Below are 14,055 nucleotides of genomic sequence, written 5' to 3' on the forward strand. Positions count from 1 at the left end.
CGTAAAACTTGGAATCTAAGTTTATTTTAAAAAATAATTTATAGAGTATTATAAAAAGTATATCTTTTATTTTATAACAGGTTATTTCGTGCTAGCTCTTTATTCTGAAACAGCCTCCAATTATTAAATTGTTACTATGGAAATGCACAATCTGTTTTAGGATATGGTTTTAGAAATGCATTGCTATTAATCTTGAATGATAAGTAGAGGTTTACCAGCAGAGAAAATCAGGAGGACATTCTAAGCCAAGGGAAACACAAAGGAAATATAAAAGGTCATAAGAGGAAGAAAAGCACTGTAAAATTGGGGAATGGCAAGTGGTTCTGGACTTGAATCGTTGTACACATGGCAGAGAGGGATAGGATATAGTTGGGGTGGATTACGGGTAATAATAAATCATATCCCTCTTCCCTTCCTGAGTCCAGAATCAATTGAGAAATTTGACACAGAAGTCAGATATTAAAAAATGGCAGCTTTATTGCTGATCATATTGTTTGGAAGACCTAGCTTGAATGTACATCTACTTGTAATTCCCTACAGAGCACAACAGACTAAATTCATGAATCTAGGTCTAAACTGAGCTGGGCAACAGTTGCAAGTGGAAGAGATAAGTGGGGATGTTGAGAACGTGCCTATCCTAAGTCAAAATGGGGAGATGGGCTGTAGGAAGGGGGCTGGACCACCCTGAGCCACATTATACGTTCGTTCTCCCAATTTCTCATCAGTCCTTTGGAGTGGCTTTTGGAGAAGAAGGAGGAAGGGAAAGAATTGCTTCTTTATTTGCTTGCCTAAGACATGTAAAGGCTTCTCTCCTGCTAGGGAACATGAAGCGCAAAACATAAGTGAAGCTAGAATCACAGTTTGGGCCAGAGTTTAGACTTTTTTGTAGTAAATGATGAGCAAAATGGGAGACATTTGACATCTCCAGACTTGTCTTTCGACTTTCAGTAAAGGATGAAGGAAAAGGATGGTACTGGGAACAAGGAAACCTGAATTAAGGTGGTGGGAGGGATATGCACAATTTGACACCTAAGAATAAATCCAAGAGAAAGCTACTCTTAGAAAAGGAATTTAGAATTGTCAGATCCTAAAAAACTCTTTGAAAAGAAGGAAACAATATTATCTTTCTGTGCAGCAAACAGAAACATTTCACATCATTCCATTGACCTTACAACTTTAAACAGAATGAGTGTAGTCATTAAAAATCATGACTTTTATACCTATTTAATCACATAGAAAGCTGTTTACAGTGTTATAGGATGAAAAATAAAGTTACAAAATTGTACTTAACATGACCACATCTGTCCCTCTCTGTGGGTATATATGTCCTTTATATATTTTATGCATATAGTTTTTGCAAACCAGTCTAAGCCATCACAACTACACACACAGAAAAATATGCTGAAATAATGTACGCAAAAATCTTAAAAGCAGTTATCTCTAGGTGGAAGGATCATGGATTTTGAAAAAAAATCTTTTGCTTATCTCTACTTTTACATATTCTTATAACACTCGAGCATTGCTCTTCCAAAGTTAAGAAAAATTATTTTTTAAAATTAAATTAAAAACAAAACACTGCATAATTTAGTATTTTAAGGTCTCACTAAGGATTTTTTCAACATTTAATTAGCACCTTCTATATCTGCCAGGCATTAAACTCTCTGCATGTGTTAGCTCGTCCTGCTAAGGTTGGGATTATAACCTCAAATAAACATTTTCTAAGTATATTACTTCACAGTCCACATCCATTTTACAGTGGTTCAGCAGGTCTCCCATATGTTTGCATAAGTGACACTATTAGCCCAGTGCTAATAGTGGAGAAATCATTCTCCTATTAAATAAGGAGAAAAATCTTTCGTGTCTTTCCCTTGACATGTTTTTTTTTTGGAAATTGTTTCCAAATGAGAGTGATGCATGGACTTGTTCAGGTTAAAGGCAGCAAGAACTTGGACACTGCACGGGATGAGTCTATGTGTATTACATGGACCATTTCTCACACATTCAGGCTCAGCCTCTGGGAGGCAGTTAGTGTTAAGAATGCAGACTGCAGTCACATAGTCTAAATTCAATTCTTTACTCCACCACTTACTATCTGTACAATCTTAGACAAGTTTCTTAACTACTCTAAGCCTCGGTTTACCCATGTATGTATCAAAGAGCTATAGTTCATACAGTTGTAGAGAAGACTGAGTCATAACTTGTATAAAATGTTGTTGCTAGGGTTTGAAAAGCATGAATCCCTTGCATGTGAAACTCTTTTGCTCCATGGTCATTGCAAGTTATAACATGAATGAAAGAGGCAAATGGGACAAGTAGTCACATCTTTAAGGAGTCCAGACAGAGGGGTATCTACAACCAAATTGTGTGGACAAGAGTCTGGGAGCTTTCTTCCCTCCAACACTAGATAGACCTCTTTCTTTCATTCATGTGGTCTCACCAGTCTCTGAAGGGAACCTGAGAAAACCGTCCTGTGAGCAGGTAAAAAGTGTGAGAAGAGGACCGCAAGTGACACTTAGGAATCATCGGCTTTGGGCCACAGAGTATTGGCCCACTCACAGAGAGCAAGTTTATCACTCATACAGACAGGTGTCCCCAAAGGCGAAACATATAAATGAGCACTTTACCACTATGAATGTTCTCCCATTAAATACCTGTTTTTGAAATTGCATTAAGTACAGTTCATTCCACTTAGTGTTCATATCTTAGTTTATTTATTTATTTATTTATTTTTATTTTAAAATGGTTTGTTTTTTATTTTCCATATAAATTTTTATTATTATTATTATTTTTTAATTTATTGGGGTGACAATTGTTAGAAAAATTACATAGTTTTCAGGTGTGCAATTCTGTATCACATCATCCATAAATCACACTGTGTGTTCACCACCCAGAGTCAGCTCCCCTTCCATCACCATATCTTAGTTTTAAGCACCATTTATCTCTACATAGAACGAGTGGTAAGGCAGAATGTACAGAATGGGTCCGAAACATACTGTTTTTCCAGAAAGTAACACAGTGTTCAAAATCTAATGGTGATATATTAAGAGGACATAGGAACCAGTGTGAAGAGGCTCCCAGTGGACAAATCAGGGATAAACTGAGCATCAAAGTAAATAATGACTATAATGAGTCATAGCCCAGTAGATAAAACTAGAATGCATGAGTTCACAATGATTTAAATAGACAAGTGGAAAAATAGATAGATAAATAAATAAATAGAGAAGAAGAAGATGTTCTTCCTGACAGAATGCCAACTAACAAACAAAAATGGATTGATCAAATTAGAAAATCTTCATTTTTCAAACAACAGAGAAATAATTGATTCAGGCAGGAATCATCAATGGATGCTAAAACCAGTGTGTGAAAGATTGAAAAGGAACATAGTCTCAAAATATTTCCCCATAATTTACTTTTAATTAGAAAGGGAAAAGTGGTAATCTTACCCTATAACTAACTCAGCAACTTGCAAAGTTCCACAAACTCTGTCTTGTCAAATGTCCTCAGAAGCAATTATGAGAGGATATAGAATATATTCGTTTGTGAGAGTAAAGAAAAAGCATGGTTTGCTCTGAGAAAGCAGTGCTATACGATGCCCTGAAAAGTCAGCAAAGTCCAACCAGGATATGGCCTTGGTGACTTTTTCTTAAGTGTATTTATCTTTTGAACGCAATCATTCGGGCTCACAGTCTCTGTTACTCTGGGGAAAATGGGAGCAGCAAACATGAATGATTCATTTTTTCATGGCAGAAATTTTTCATCTGCGTGTTGTCTCTGGGTTATTAGTTAAAATGGGAAGTACAAAATGAATGCCCAATTGCTGGTATTTTATAAAACTTCCTTCAAAGCCCTCTGTTCAGTTGTATAGCAATTTAGAGTTTGCTGAAGTTACCATTTTATAGAACACTATACATTTTACCATGTAAAGGAATGGAAAGTTGGGGATTACAAATTTAAGATAGGGTCTGGTTTCCACTACAGCCACCAGGTGGCCTGTGCCTAAAATTGGGGTCGTGAGGAAACAGGAAGACTATAATCAAGTCATCAGGGTGACGGGATATTACGGACTCAACATGGGTCTTGTATATGTATGTGCTGGAAGAAAAGAATGTGTTGCTGGAAGAATAAGAACCGGAACGCCCCTTTAGTAAGTCAGCTCTTAAACTGCTAGGTTCTCCATTTTTGCATCCAACACATATTTGTTAACCCATGTCCCCCCGCTCTACATGTGCCAGGCACTGTGCTAGGTGTGGGGCATATGTCAAAATGGACCCCCACGACGCCGCTCGTACAAAACTTACAAAGGTCGGACAATTAAGTTAGCGAACTTATTGCAATGATGTTACTAACCTTTTTTGATATCAGAGGGATTATTCATTAGAAATTTGTACCAACTGGACAAACAGTTAACCAAGTTACTATTTGGAAGTGCTGAAAAGGCTGCGTGAAAAAGTTAGACGACTTGAACTTTTCACCAACTGTTCATGGATATTTCATCACAACAATGCACTAGCTCACACAGCATTGTCTGTGAGGGAGTTTTTAGCCAGTAAACAAATAACTGTATTGGAACACCCTCCCTACTCACCTGATCTGGCCCCCAGTGACTTCTTTCTTTATCCAAAGATAAAGGAAATATTGAAAGGAACACATTTTGATGACATTCAGGACATCAAGGGTAATACGACGAGCGAGAGCTCTGATGGCCATTCCAGAAAGAGTTCCGAAATTGCTTTGAAGGGTGGACGAGGCTCTGGCATTGTTTCCCAAGAGGAGTACTTCGAAGGTGACCATAGTGATATTCAGCAATGAGGTATGTAGCATTTTTTTCTAGGATGAGTTTGGGAACTTAATTGTCAGACCTCGTACAGTCTAATTTGTGGTGTGGGTCGATACAGAAAAGTAAGTGAGCACTGGCCCTACATCGTGACCAGTTCTTAATAGGTTAAGTACAATGTGCTGTGAGAACACAGAGCAGGGGCATTGAAACCAACAGAGGTAGGAGAAAGATAATCCAGGGAGACACCTCACAATACATTATCACAAAGGTAAAGGATCCAGAGTTGCTTCCCTTCCCAGGAGCAAAAAGATGACCAGAAATATGATCAGGTCAAGATAAGCCATTTAAGAGATAAAGGAAGTATATGAGGAAGGAAAAGGAAGAAAGAAACGTTCTCAATTTTGCTCCCACTTTTCTCTTTTTCACCCATCATGATACCACAAGTACTTTATGAAGTAGAGAGAAAAAAATATACATGTAAAAGGAGGAGAATATAGTCTAAACACCACCACCATCAAAATTAAAGGTAGTAAGTTTTCATGAGTGCTGCCCTTACCACCACAGAATTGAGCCAAGAGTAGACAGTCCGGATATGTTTATGTTGCTAATGAAAGTGCAAACTGAGATATACTCTCAAGAAGAAACTTGGAATAAAATTCAAGATTCTTGTGTAATTCAGTAATTCACTGTCTAGGAATATATCCTAATTAGGAGAAAATGGGAAGATTTATTGAATAAGTGTGTTGATCAAGTATTTTTTATAATTTGGAAAAATTAAAATAATACAGAGGGTGCCAAAAAAATGTATAGACATTTTAAGAAAGGAAAAAACTGTCTTAAAATTGTAATACTCAATATATACTGATAACAAAAGATTACAACTCATGTGTATACATTTTTTTTTGGTACCCCCGGTATACAGTAGTAGAAAATTGTTAATTAGATATAATATCCATGTGGTGGAATTTTATGTAATCACAAAAATCGAGTTGGAAGCAAGAGATCAGAGAAAACAGATTCTTGCTGTGAGCTGTGTGTTGGGCCACACAGCAAGAGCTTATAACCAGAGCTGAACCTCCCTTGTTTTCACAGCGTTACTTTCTCTCTCCCTCTTTTTGGCTAGCCACGACCCTCCATATCCCTCTTTTCTGCTTTTTTATTCATGTGTTTGTCACAGTAACTCTCCCTACTCCCTCCTCTTCTAATTAATTCTCAACAATAGATGCATTTTAAAGCAGTTGCTCATAGACTTTGCAAACAAAGACAAGATCATGTGTATGTATGTGCAGGAACCGGACATGCAGCGACTGTCTAAAAATATACAATTAACAAGCAACCGTTATGGACGCAGGAGAAGGCAGGCGGACCAGACAACTGGAGTGAAGGGAGATTTTCTTTCACTGATTATTCTTTGGTAATAACTTTATTTATTTTTTCCATTGTATTTATATTTTTATTAAGCTATTTAACTTTTCTTTGGTAATAATTTTAAATACCATGAACACGTATGACACAGTCAATATACAAATAAGTATATGCATACATTGTAAATGGAATGTAGAAATATTCTGATAGAGCATAATCATTTTTCACAGGAGCAGGCATCAGCACAGAAAGATGAAACAATTGTCCCAAGTTCACACGATCAATTAATGGAAGTGTTGATACTAGGAGAAGAGGATCTAGCAGGAATGGAAAGAAAATTTACTGAGCGCTTGGCATTTAATTGTCTTAATAATCCTGCAAAAAAAGTTTTTAAAGATGAACACATTGGCGCCCAGAGACATCACGTAACTTTGCTAAGGCCACACAGCTGCAGAGTAAAGGCTAAAAGCTTTTGAATTTGACTCCACCCTCCAATTCCCTAGTGTCTGGTCTTTCTGACTGTTGATGCTGCTCTTCTCTTTCCCCTGCCACAGTTACCTGAGCTCCACGCTGTCCATCTATTCTGCACTGTGTCTAAAGCACAGTTTTCTCATTCCAGTCTCATTCTTTTGACTTCACCTTTACTGATCGGCACCATCCCTAAGGCCAAACTATATACCGATCCAAACTTCAGTTTTCCAAATAGAAGAGAATTTTCCTAAAGAGAATTTCACAAGTCAAAAGTATTTTCACAGCATTTCACATACTGTTGCTTCACACAAAAAATATTTACCACTTACATTTAAACCAAAGGGCAACTCTACCTGCCTTTGCACAGTACTTGAGCTCTTCCACTCTTTCCTGGGAAATGTATCATCCGGGCCCCCGTAGAAAACAGATGATTCACTGACACAAAGTAATTGAAAAATATAATAAAGGACCCGTTTGCATGGGTGTAAGCAAAAGGGTGGTTGAGAGAAATGACAAGGGATGGTGAAGTTCCCTAGGCTGGCAAAGCAGGGAGACATCACTACCTCTTGGCACAAAGAAACAAAGGACTGAACAGTTCCTGTAACCAGGTGGGTAATGGGGCACTCAGTTACTGACAGTGTAGCCCAGCTGAAAGGAAGTCAGGGGAATAAATATCACAACATTGCACGCCTCGTGCCCTCTGATTTCCTGTGCTGATGCAGAATGCTGCTGTTGGGGTAACCCAACCAGAAACCGAAGGCAAGGGAGCCTATTGACAGGATCCATTAGGGAATGCCTCCCAGGACTTGCATAAAGTACAAAGGGGCCGAAAGTAGGCCTGGAGCGGCACCCAGAGAATACCTGGCACAGTCTCTGTCACATGCAGCACCACAACAGTCAGTGGTCATTTCCTCTACCGACTGCCAGCTGTGTGGTGCTAACTTGAATACTGGCTTGTAACACAAGGCTTTCTGTGCTTCTGGAATAGTCTCTAGGTCCTTAGCTGACTTCCCTGAGCTGCACACTTCTCTGCCCTGGCTTTACCAGCACAGTTTGAAATGGAACAAAGAAATGATTGTGTGGAAGTAATTCCCAAATCCCGTCCTTCTTAACCTTGACATGTTCTGAGGTTTTCCTCCCAGCATCGCCAAATGCCTTAAAGCCTGAGTCCCTCAAGAGCCACACCACTGTGTCAGGAGGTGCCATACTTGCTGCTCTGTGGTCCTAGCACACTTCCTTTACACACTCTGCAAAATTCTTCTAGAGTTTGTTTGGTCATTTAGCCAACATCAACTCAACAAAAAAATCCTATACCTCCTACCTTCTTGCAAAAATGTGATTTTTAAAATTAGCCCTAGAATAGTTGTATGCAATTTCCAGAGACAGAACCAGATTTTAGCATTCTAGAGAAGCTCACATTTGAAATGAAATCTTCCAGGGCTGAGAGAGAAAGAAAGTGAGCCATAATGGAAACAACCAGTATTAGAGATCAAGAGCCTGGATTCTAGTCACAGTTCTGCTGCTGAGGTAACTGAGTGACCTTGGGGAAGGTACATAAGCCTGTATGTACTGTGTTTCCCTGAAAATAAGACCCAGCCGGACAATCAGCTCTAATGTGTCTTTTGGAGCAAAAATTAATATATGAACTGGTCTTATTTTACTATAATGTAAGACTGGGTCTTATATAATAATATAATATAATATAATATAATATAATATAATATAATATAATATAATACCAGGTCTTATAATATAATATAATGTAGTATAATATAATAAATATAATATAATATAATACCGGGTCTTTAATATAATATAATATAATATAATATAATATAATATAATATAATAAAGATCGGATCTTATATAATACAATATAATATAAGACCAGGCCTTATATTAATTTTTGCTCCAAAAGACACATTAAAGCTAATTGTCCGGCGAGGTCTTATTTTTGGGGAAACACTGTATTCTCAGAAATATGAGAACTGAAATAAATGCTCTTTAAGGTCCACAAAATGTGAGTATCCTACAGTTTAAAGAATATTCTTAAATTAAAGGATGCTTAGAATGAAAAGGATAAACTTATTTGAGAAAGAGTTAAATTTTCCTCCATGTAACCAATGGAAACTGAATCATCTATGGAAGGAAAATGTCCCTTTCCTGAAGCATTGCTCCTTTCTCAGGAGAATGATTTTTTGCCTAAGGTTTTCTTCAGAGCACGTTTGACGTCCTTATTCCTCAGGCTGTAGATTACCGGGTTGAGCATGGGCACCACAGTGGTGTAGACCAAGGAGGACACTTTCCCCTGGTTCATGGGTGAGAGAGAAGATGGCCTGAGGTACATGAATGCCCCTGACCCAAAGAAAAGAGCCACTGCAATTATGTGGGAGCTGCAGGTGCTAAAGGCTTTGAACCTGCCTTCAGTAGAACGAATACAGAAAATGCTGGAAAGGATGAGGGCATAAGAAATGAAGATGGTGACTGTGGGCACACCAATATCAATGCTCACAAGAACGAAAAGTACTAGCTCATTCACATGGGTGCTGGTGCACGAGAGCTTAAGAAGCGGAAGGATGTCACACATGTAGTGATCAACCAGATTGTCGGCACAGAAGGTCAGTCTGACCATGCATGCTATATGGATCATGGCCCCAGCAAAGCCCATCCCATACACACCCAACAAAAGAAGTAAGCAGACCTGAGGAGACATGGTGACTGTGTACACCAGGGGCTTACAGATGGCGACATAGCGGTCATATGCCATCGCTGACAGGATGAAGGACTCAGAGACAATAAAAAAAAGAAAGAAAAAGAGCTGGGTCATACACCCTGCGTAGGAGATGATGTTCTTCATTGAGACAAAACTCACCAGCATTTTGGGAGTGATAACGGTAGAATAGCAGAAATCTATGAAGGACAAGTTATAGAGGAAAAAGTACATGGGGGTGTGCAGGTGAGAATTCAGTCCAATCAGGATTATCAAGCCCAGGTTCCCCACCACGGTGAACACGTAGAAACCTAGAAACAGGACGAAGAGGGGGCTCTGCAGTCCTGGCTGGTCTGTTAAGCCTGCGAGGATAAACTCTGTCGCAGAAGAATTCTCAGCTACCATTCTTATTTAAGGCATTCTGTGGGAACAAAGGCAAAGATTCACTTAGAGAGGGAGAGAGAGAGAGAAAGAGACCACTGCTTCCCTCCCAGTTACCTTGCCTCCCCATTCTTGAGATTTAGATCCACAAAGACTTTGAACTTCAGCAGAAAGGCTTTCTGGATGCATGTGGGTCTGTTCTCACAGCACCTTAGCCACTGACTCTGGAGGATGGACCCGCCTCCATGGTGAGAGCAGGTGCTCTGGGAAGAGGGGTCTCAAAGATGAACCAAGGAGTCTCCCAGATATTTACTTTGGTCCATTTATTGTGTCCTTCCAGAGCGGAAAAGTGAGGTGGTCTTTCTTAAAACCTTTACTACCCGATACTGGTGACTTAGGAAAAAGTTCATCCCAGATTCAGTCACTTACCCTCCCTTTAGCCTGAAGCTTCAGCGATGTACCTTTCGGTCCCACTCTTATCCTCAATTGTTCAGACAGGTAATTGGCTGTAGTGCTAACACAGATGAAGGAACTAAGAACACACCCTTTTAGTCCCTGTCCTGTTTGGAGGATCAGAGCTTGCACTGCCTTAGAATTCTTTCAGAGCTAAAGAACGTGTCTGAGGCTTTGCCCCAGGCTTTTTTCCAGCTTGTGGAAGGGAGACAGCATCTCTGCATGTAATCAGTGCCCTCCGGTGACCGGAGACCGAACAGTTTTATTCATGGTTTAGATATCTGGGGACCTGATTAGGAGTAGGAAGCCAGAAGTTCCCTCCTGGGATCACAGCTTTAAAGAGGAGGAATTAACTGAGAAATTCCCTCCTGGGATCACAGTCTGAGAAATTAACTTTAAAAAGGAGGAATTTTTGCTTATACCTTTCTTGATAGTATTTGAATGGGGTTTTAAAAACATTATTTATTCAGTTAACACCTACTCAGTAAAAATGTAAAGCATTGTACAAAAGTAATAATTGACCATTTATTGAGTACTTCTCTGTATACCCAACAGTCTTCCTGTGCTAGCACTTATATCCTGACCCCAGCATGCCAGTTTCCAGTGCCATTTTACATATAATACTCCATTTTAATTCTCCTCCAAATCCTGTGAACTGGATATCATCACTCCTATTTTAGAGATGTCATTTACCAGACGTTAAATTACAAAGGCTATATGAAATCCAGGTGCATCTAACTGAATCTGGTGTTCTTAACAGTTGCATTTAATATCTCCCTGTGAGACATAATGAAATATACTGGGGGTGCCAAAAAAATGTATACAAGTGGACACTGGTCATTGTTGCTCAAGCAGTAGTTTGCCGTAATCAGAAGTATCTGGACGCTGATGGTAACCACTTTGAGCACCTCTTGTAATTGCAGAAGTCAAACGTGACTTGTGTTCATCTTTTGTTATTGGTATATATTGAATATTACAATTTTAATAGTTTTTTTCTTTCTTAAAATGTGTATACATTTTTTGGGCACACTCTGTATAAAGCCCTGTCTTCAAGGCTCTGATAGTCTCTTGGAAAAGATAAGATGGAACACATCTGACTAAAGATGCAAAAAAAGGTAATAAGATCCAGAAAAGGTAAAAATAAAATGCTATGTAAATCCAGAGGAGGACATTCCACACAACATTTACATTTCAGTTTACCACAGGAATTGCACGATATCTAGTCCGGGGAGAAACGAACCTTCTCTGTCTTTTCTTGGAATTTGAGCTTGACAGTAAAGAATAATCCCCATTAGTGAACAGTTTCTACACCACCCCCCACCCAAATTGTTAAATTGTTGGGATTCTTGATGGCCTCTGGCTCTCATCCTCCCAGCTTTCCTTCGGGCTCCCAGTGTTCTCTAACTGACCCTGTTGGCCTTGTATCTTGACCCCCTTCACCCCACTGGACCAACCAACATTTGTTTCCCTGTGTTGCTTGCTTTGATCTTTTCCTAACTCCCCCTCTGTCATCACAAAACACATCCTTCTATGTCCCAGTCTTTTAGAGTCTTGCTTGAGCTCAGTAACAGTTAACTTTGGGGAACTAACTTTGAAGTTCTGTTAAAAATCACATAATCCTGTAGCTCACAAATCTGGCTGCGCAATTGAATTAGGTAAATTCGTATATGCTTCTTCAAAGTACATATCCTGCTGCACCGATCCAGACATAATAAACCAGAGTCTCCATCCAGTGTGGGACTTTATAATCTGTTTTCTCCTCTACATGTCTCTTGGAGATCTGGATATTTAGCTAGGTTTGGGATTTTCACTGACCTAATCCTCGTACCAGACAGGAAAACTGAGACCCAACCAATCACAGAGCTGGTTGGTGGTAGAGATTGGAATGGAACATGGGTCTAACCTCTCCAGTTGAAGAGGTTTTCCATACTACCCAGAAGAAGCTTTTAGTCTGGCTGTAATAGGAGAACAAGTAAAGGACATAATTGGACATCAGGCCTGCAACAGCACCCCAGGGTCATACTTGGAAGAGACCTGAATGTCATGATGAGAAATGTGTGTGCAGTGTGTACCCATGGAATATGGTCAACAGGGAATGCTAAGACCGGGGAATGACATGATCAGATGTGCTAAGGAAGACCAACGAGTCAAATGGGCCACTGGGTGTTAAGGACTTGAAGCAATGTCCCTCCAGGCACTATGTTTTTCCTTGTCATACAGACGAGATGCCTTAACTCAAAGCACAGCGACAAGATAAAGGATGAGGAATGGACTTTCAGAACAAATGACAGGTAATGGCGCTTGTCTAAGCTTTTCAGCCATGTTACACATCACATCATGTGGGCCTTGCCTTGTAGCTGTGGTGTCCTCCCGCCTCTATTCGAACATTTTTACAAGGCCCTGAATTCAGGTCCCATCACCAAGCTCTCTGTGTCGCATGTCTTTTTTTTGTGTGTTTCAGTCTTCCTCTTCCCTGAGATCACTTCCAAAAATAAGTCATTTGTCTCCAGTACAGCTTTTGGTGGGAACGCCAGCTAAGGCACTCCTAAAACAGTATTTGGAGCAGGTCTGAGCAAAATGTGCCTTATTTCACCTGGGAAGAGGCAGCCTCCCCAAAAGCTGCTTGACTACGGGTTAGGAAATCAAATATGAATCACTCAATTAATGAAGTACCTGGAATTCCACATTACAGAGAATTTTGGTGCCTTAGCGAAGCCCTATCAAAATGCCCAAATGCCAGAAGGAGTAGGACCTCAAGTCATTTTCAGCTCACACCTTCATGGGGATTAGCCAAAAAATCCTATACCTTGTCCTTAGATCTCCTGCAGCTCTCCTCACAGCCTATAACTGTCTTTGTGACCATTCATATCCCTCCGTGAACGGGATGGATGGGAATTGGGTTTATTCACTTGTATATCTTTAGGACCCAGTGTAGAACCTAGTTTACATCGGCTCACAAAATGTTTATTTAATCTCAGATTCTCAATCTCCTCCTCTGTAAAATGGGGCTAATGAGAATAATCCACAGGGTTATTGTGGGGGTTACATTAACTCCTAAAATGGAAGAGCCTAGAAAAGAGGCTGACACCTGGATGAGCCTTGATAAAGTTATAGGAAATATACATAAAACATGTATAAAATATATATAGTTTAGAAAGGGAATGAGGGAGGGAAAAAGCTTGCTAACAGCTAGATGAGCCTCAAAGGGGCAAGAGAGAGGCTGCTACGGTGGCAGGGGAGAGCTGATAGAAGTGAGAGGAGTTCGGAAGTAATACTTTTGTCTTCAAAATTTTATCTAAGGCCTATCTCTCCAACAAAACTTAATCCACAGACATGGTTATTTACCATGTCCCTGTTTTCTGTCACACTACTGATGCCTTGTTTTTCAAATAACCATGCTCTTACCACACCACAAAGGCCAAATTCCAAAGTCAGGTGAGGTTTCCTTTACAGAGTCTCCAATCTTTTCTTTCTGTACCCATGTTTATCTCGGTCAACATTCCTCTTCCCCAAACACTCAGAGGCCTAATGCTTGCTCTAATTTCGATACCTCATCAAAGCCAATTCTCAAGAAAGCTCACAAATTCATCAGCATGGTCTAGGAAAGATGGAGGACCATCATCCACATTCCACAACTTCTGCCAGACATTATGTTTAAAAAAAAAAAAAAGAAAAAATCTTTAACCAAAAAATAAATCTGTAATTATGAAATTTCACACAGCACTCAATCAATGAGAGGTATATTTTGGTCAGGATGGGACAGGTAGAGTCATCACAAAGTAGGTTTATAATCAGAACCACATTTGTGGCAGCCTCTCCTCCACTTGGCAAGCTAATTGAAACCCCTATATCAGTCCTCTGTGTGTGTGTGTGTGTGTGTGTGTGTGTGTGTGTGCTG

At 39.7% G+C, this 14,055-nt stretch overlaps 1 protein-coding gene across 1 annotated transcript; it reads right to left on the reverse strand.

The window, feature by feature from the left end:
- Positions 1-8,795: 8,795 nt before the first annotated feature.
- Positions 8,796-9,743, reverse strand: LOC117017678 (olfactory receptor 145-like). Its single transcript, XM_033098162.1, is given in 1 exon segment — positions 8,796-9,743. A coding segment is annotated over 1 exon segment (948 nt).
- Positions 9,744-14,055: the final 4,312 nt, after the last annotated feature.

The sequence above is a fragment of the Rhinolophus ferrumequinum genome, chromosome 25, assembly GCF_004115265.2.
Source record: "Rhinolophus ferrumequinum isolate MPI-CBG mRhiFer1 chromosome 25, mRhiFer1_v1.p, whole genome shotgun sequence".
Classification (NCBI taxonomy): domain Eukaryota; kingdom Metazoa; phylum Chordata; class Mammalia; order Chiroptera; family Rhinolophidae; genus Rhinolophus; species Rhinolophus ferrumequinum.